General features: G+C 53.6%; 1 protein-coding gene across 1 annotated transcript; it reads right to left on the reverse strand.

Moving 5' to 3' along the window:
- Nucleotides 1–2232: 2232 nt before the first annotated feature.
- Nucleotides 2233–3834, reverse strand: LOC132816619 (collagen alpha-2(I) chain-like). Its single transcript, XM_060826432.1, has one exon. The coding sequence runs from the start codon at nt 3832–3834 to the stop codon at nt 2233–2235; it is 1602 nt and encodes a 533-aa protein (XP_060682415.1).
- Nucleotides 3835–5885: the final 2051 nt, after the last annotated feature.

The following is a 5885-nucleotide window of genomic DNA, read 5'->3' on the forward strand; positions in this document are numbered from 1 at the left end:
ACCCAGGAGGTAAACAATTGTAGCTTCAAATCCTACTGCAGAGACTTTAGAGAAATAACTCGGCCAGCAAGCCCAAGGGAGTACTGCACAGTAAGATATTCCATCTTTTGAATGAGCCGCTAAACCCAGGTCCAATTTGCTTTCTCAGAAGGATGCAAGATAAACCTATGGTACTAATTTGAAGAACATGGGTATTCCCTTCAGTCCCCTGCATAACATTTATCCCTCAATCAACATCCTTAAAATGAATAGTGTTAATATTAAATGAACAGTTATGGGACCATATTTTGCACAAATTGACTACCCTGGTTTGTACATTATGAATTTGGTCTGTTAAATACTTCACTAAGCATAAAACATTGTCATATCCTAAATTTCCAAAACACAAAACGCACCAGTTTCCATATGGAAACAAAACCCAGTTACACTACACAACCACCTCAGTCAGCACCCTGCACTTCAAAACTATAACGCTATTTGCCTGACATCCGGTACTGAAAAGTAGAAGTTTGGCTAATAAAACTTTTGGGAGACCAATATCATTGTTTTCGGTCTCCTCTACTCTTGAGCTGCAGTCTCCTCTAAGTTGGTAACTATGTGAAGTTGAACTGGATTGTTCATAATTTTGGTGCAGTATTTAAAAGCTTCCAAGTACACGTCAATGTCATCACTAAGCTAAGCTATTTCCACCTCCTAAACATCATCCAACACAGCCCTTACTTCAGCTCTATCTGCTGTTAAAATCTCCGCTAGCCCTGCAATCCCTGCCAGCCCTGCAATCCCCACTAGCCCGACAATCCCCATTAGCCCAGCAATGTCCACTAGTCCTGCAATCCCCACTGGCCCTGCAATCCCACCAGCCCAGCAATTTCCATTAGCCCTGCAATCCCCATCAGCCCTGCAATCCCCACTAGTCCTGCAATCCCCACACTAGCACTGAAGTCCCCACTAGCCGTGCAATCCCCACTGGCCCTGCAATCCACACAGGCCCTGCAATCTCCACAAGCATTGCAATCCCCTTCCAGCCCTGCAATCCCCCTCCAGCACTGCAATCCCAACTAGCACTGAAATCCCCACAATCCCTGCAATCCCCAAGAGCCCACCAATCCCCACTAGCCCTGCAATTCCCACAAGCCCTGCAATCCCCACCAGCCCAGCAATTTCCACTAGCATTGCAATCCCCTTCCAGCCCTGCAATCACCCTCCAGCACTGCAATCCCCACTAACACTGCAATCCCCACTAGCACTGAAATCCCCACTAGCCATGCAATCCCCACTAGTCCTGCAATCCCCACACTAGCACTGAAGTCCCCACTAGCAGTGCAATCCTCATTGGCCCTGCAATCCACACAGGCCCTGCAATCTCCACAAGCATTGCAATCCCCTTCCAGCCCTGCAATCCCCCTCCAGCACTGCAATCCCCACTAGCACTGAAATCCCCACAATCCCTGCAATCCCCACTAGCCCAGCAATCCCTACTAGCCCTGCAATCCCCACAAGCCCTGCAATCCCCACCAGCCCAGCAATGTCCACTAGCCCTGCAATCCCCACTGGCCCTGTAATCCCCACAAGCTCTGCAATTCCCACAAGCCCTGCAATCCCCATTGGCCCAGCAATGTCCATTAGCCCAGCAATTTCCACTAGCCCTGCAATCCCCACCAGCCCTGCAATCCCCACTAGCCCTGCAATTGTCATTGGCTCTGCAATCCCCACTAACCCTGCAATGCCCACTGGCCCTGCAATCCACACTAGCCCTGCAATCCCCACCAGCCCAGCAATCCCCACTAGCATTGCAATCCCCCTCCAGCCCTGCAATCCCCCTACAGCATTGCAATCCCCACGAGCACTGAAATCCCCACTTGCCCAGCAATCCCCACTAGCCCTGCAATCCCCACGAGCCCAGCAATCCCCACGACCACTGCAATTCCCACTAGCCCTGCAATCCCCAATAGCCCTGCATTCTCCACTGCCCCAGCAATCCCCATTAGCCCAGCAATCTCCACTAACCTTGCTATCCCCACTAGCCCTGCAATCCCACTAGCTCTGCATTCCCCACTAGCCCTGCAATCTCTCTAGCTCTGCAATCCCCACCAGCCCAGCAGTCCCCATTAGCCCTGCAATCCTCACTAGCCCTTCAACCCACTAGCCCTGCAATCCCCATGAGCCGTGCAATCCCCACAGGCCCTGCAATTCCCACTAGCCCTGCAATCCCCACTGCCCCAGCAATCCCCACTAGCTCTGCAATTCCACCAGCCCAGCAAACCACATTAGCCCAGCAATCCCCACTAGCTCTGCAATCCCCAACAGCCCAGCAGTCCCCATTAGCACAGCAATCCCCAGGAGCCCAGCAATCTCCACGAGCCCTGCAATCCCCACTGCTCCAGCAATCCCCACTAGCCCTGCAATCCCAACTAGCCCCGCAATCCCCACTGCCCCAGCAATCCCCACTAGCCCTGCAATCCCCACTGCCCCAGCAATCCCCACTAGCCCTGCAATCCCCACTAGCCCTGCAATCCCCACTTGCCCTGCAGTCCCCATTAGCACAGCAATCCCCAGGAGCCCAGCAATCTCCACTAGCCCTGCAATCGCCACTGCTCCAGCAATCCCCACTAGCCCTGCAATCCTCACTAGCCCTGCAATCCCCACTGCCCCAGCAATCCCCACTAGCCCTGCAATCCCCACTAGCCCTGCAATTCCCTTTAGCCCTGCAATTCCCACTAGCCCAGCAATTCCCACAAGCCTTACAATTCCCAGTAGTCCTGCAATTCCCACTAGCCTTGCAATCCCAACTAGTCCAGCAATTCCCACGAGTCCCGCAATTCCCATTTGCCCTGCAATTCCCACTAGCCCAGCAATCCCAACTAGTCCTGCGATCCCCACTAGCCCTGCAATTCCCACTAGCCCAGCAACTCCCACTAGTCCTGCAATCCCCGCTAGCCCTGCAATTCCCACAGGCCCAGCAATCCCCAATAGCCCAGCAATTGCCACTAGCCCAGCATTTCCCATCAGCCCTGCAATACCCACTAGCTCTGCAATCCCCACTACTCCTGCAATCCCCACTAGTCCTGCAATTCCCATTGGCCCAGCAATCCCCACTAGACCTGCAATTCCCAATGGCCCTGCAATCCCCACTAGACCTGCAATTCCCACTAGACCAGCAATCCCCATTTGTCCTGCAATTCCCACAGGCACAGCAAACCCCACTAGCCTTGCCATTAACACTGGCCCAGCAAACCCCACTAGCCTTGCAATTCCCACTAACCCTGCAATCCCCACGAGCCCTGCAATTCCCACTAGCCCAGCAATCCCCACTAGCCTTGTAATTCCCACTAGTCCTGCAATTCCTACTCGCCCTGCAATCCCAACTAGTCCTGCAATTCCCTCTAGCCCAGCATTCCCCACTAGCCCTGCACACCCCACTGGCCAGGCAATTCTCACGAGCCCAGCAATCCCCACGAGCCTTGCAATTCCCACTAGTACTGCAATTCCCACTAGCCTTGCAATCCCAACTAGTCCTGCAATTGCCACGAGCCCAGCAATTCCCACTGGTGCTGCAATCCCCACTAGCCCTGCAATTCCCACGACCCCAGCCATTCTCACTAATCCTGCAATTCCCACTAGCCCAGCAATTCCCATCAGCCCTGCAATTCCAACTTGCTCTGCAATCCCCACTAGTCCTGCAATCCTCACTAGTCCAGCAATTCCCACTAGTCCTGCAATCCCCGCTAGCCCTGCAATTCCCAATAGCCCAGCAATCCCCACTAGCCCTGTAATTCCCAATAGCCTTGCAATCCCCACTAGACCTGCAATTTCCACTAGCCCAGCAATCTCCATTAGCCCTGCAATTCCCACAGGCCCAGCAAACCCAACTAGCCTTGCAATTCCCCACTGGCCCTGCAATCTCCACTAGCCTTGCAATTCCCACTGGCCCAGCAAACCCCAATAGCCTTGCAATTCCCATTGACCAGGCGAGCCACACTAGCGCTGCAATTCCCACTGGCCCAACAATTCCCACTGACCAAGCAAACAACACTAGCCCTGCAAATCCCAATGGCCCTGCAATTCCCACTGGCCCAGCAAACTCTACTAGCCCTGCAAATCCCACTAGTCCAGCAATCCCAACCAGCCCTGCAATCCCACTGGCCCTGCAATCCCCACTGCCCCAGCAATCCCCACTAGCTCTGCAATCCCCAACAGCCCAGCAATCCTCATTAGCTCAGCAATCCCCAAGAGCCCAGAAATCCCCACTAGCTCTGCAATCCCCAGGAACCCAGCAATCCCCACTAGCTCTGCAATCCCCACCAGCCCAGCAAATCACATTAGTCCTGCAATCTCCACTGCTCTGCAGTCCCCATTAACCCTGCAATTTCCATTAGCCCTACAACCCCACTAGCCCTGCAATCCCCACTAGCCCTGCAATCCCCACAGGCTCAGCAATCCCCACAGGCCCAGCAATCCCCACTAGTCCTGCAATCCGCACTAGTCCTGCAATTCCCACGAGTCCAGCAATTCCCATTAGCCCTGCAATTCCCACTAGCCTTGCAATTCCCTTTAGCCTTGCAGTTCTTACTAGCCCAGCAATTCCCACTATTCCTACAATTCCCACTGGCCCAGCAATTCCCTCCCTGCAATCCCCACTAGCCCTGCAATTCTGACTAGCCCTGCAATTCCCACCAGTCCAGCTATTCCCACTGGCCCAGCAATTCCCACTAGCACTGCAATCGCCACTAGCCCAGCAATTCCCAATAGCCCAGCAATTCCCATTAGCCCACCAATTCCCACTAGCTCTGCAATCCCCACGAGTCCTGCAATCCTCACTAATCCTACAATTACAACTGGCCCAGTGTTCCCCACTAGCCCTGCAATCCCAACTAGTCCTGCAATTCCCCCTAGCCCAGTAATTCCCATTAGCCAGGCAATTCCCACAAGCCCAGCAATCCCCACTAGTCCTGCAATCCCCACCAGTCCTGCAATTCCCACTGGCCCAGCAATTTCCATTAGTCCTGCAATTCCTATTAGCCCTGCAATCTCCACTAGTTTAGCAACTCCCACTAGCACTGCAATCCCCATTAGCCCTGCAATTCACTCTAGCCCAGCAATACCCAGTAGTCCTGCAATCCTCACTAGTCCTGCAATTCCCACTGGCCCAGCAAACCCCTCTAGCCCTGCAATTCCCACTAGCCCTGCAATTCCTATTAGCCCTGCAATCCCCACTAGCCCAGCAATCCCCTGTAGTTCAGCAATTCCCACTTGTCCTGCAATTCCCATTAGCCCTGCAATTCCCACTAGCCCAGTAACCCCCACTGGTCCTGCAATTCCCACTAGACCATCAATCACCACCAGAACTGCAATCCCCACAAGACCAGCAATTCCCACGAGCCCTACAATTCCCACTTGTCCTGCAATTCCCACTGGCCCTGCAATCCCTACTAGCCCTGCAATCCCCATGAGCCCTGCAATCCCCACTAGCCCAGCAATCCCAACTAGCCTTGCAATTCCCACTAGTTCTGCAATTCCTACTAGCCCTGCAATCCCCACTAGCCCTGCAATCCCAACTAGTCCTGCAATTGGCACTAGCCCAGCAATTCCCATTAGCCCAACAATTCCCACGAGCCCAGCAATTCCCACTAGCCCAGCAATCTCCACTAGCCTTCTAATCCCCACTAGTCCTGCAATCCCCACTAGTCCTGCAATTCCCACTATTCAAGCAATTTACCCTATTCCAGCAATTCCCACTGGCACTGCAATTCCCATTGGCCCAGCAATTGCCACCAGCCCTGCAATTCCCACTAGCCCTGCAATTCCCATTAGTCCTGCAATTTCCACAGGCCCAGCAAACCCATTAGCCTTGTAATTACCACCGGCCCAGCAAACCCCACTAGCCT

The sequence above is a fragment of the Hemiscyllium ocellatum genome, chromosome 6 (assembly GCF_020745735.1).
Source record: "Hemiscyllium ocellatum isolate sHemOce1 chromosome 6, sHemOce1.pat.X.cur, whole genome shotgun sequence".
In the NCBI taxonomy this organism is placed as follows: Eukaryota; Metazoa; Chordata; class Chondrichthyes; order Orectolobiformes; family Hemiscylliidae; genus Hemiscyllium; species Hemiscyllium ocellatum.

Bases quoted from the DNA above. Each gene is read 5' to 3' on its own strand.
- LOC132816619 (XM_060826432.1), bottom strand. From the start codon at position 3,834: ATGGAGATTGCTGGGCTAGTGGAAATTGCAGGTCTAGTGGGGATTGCA.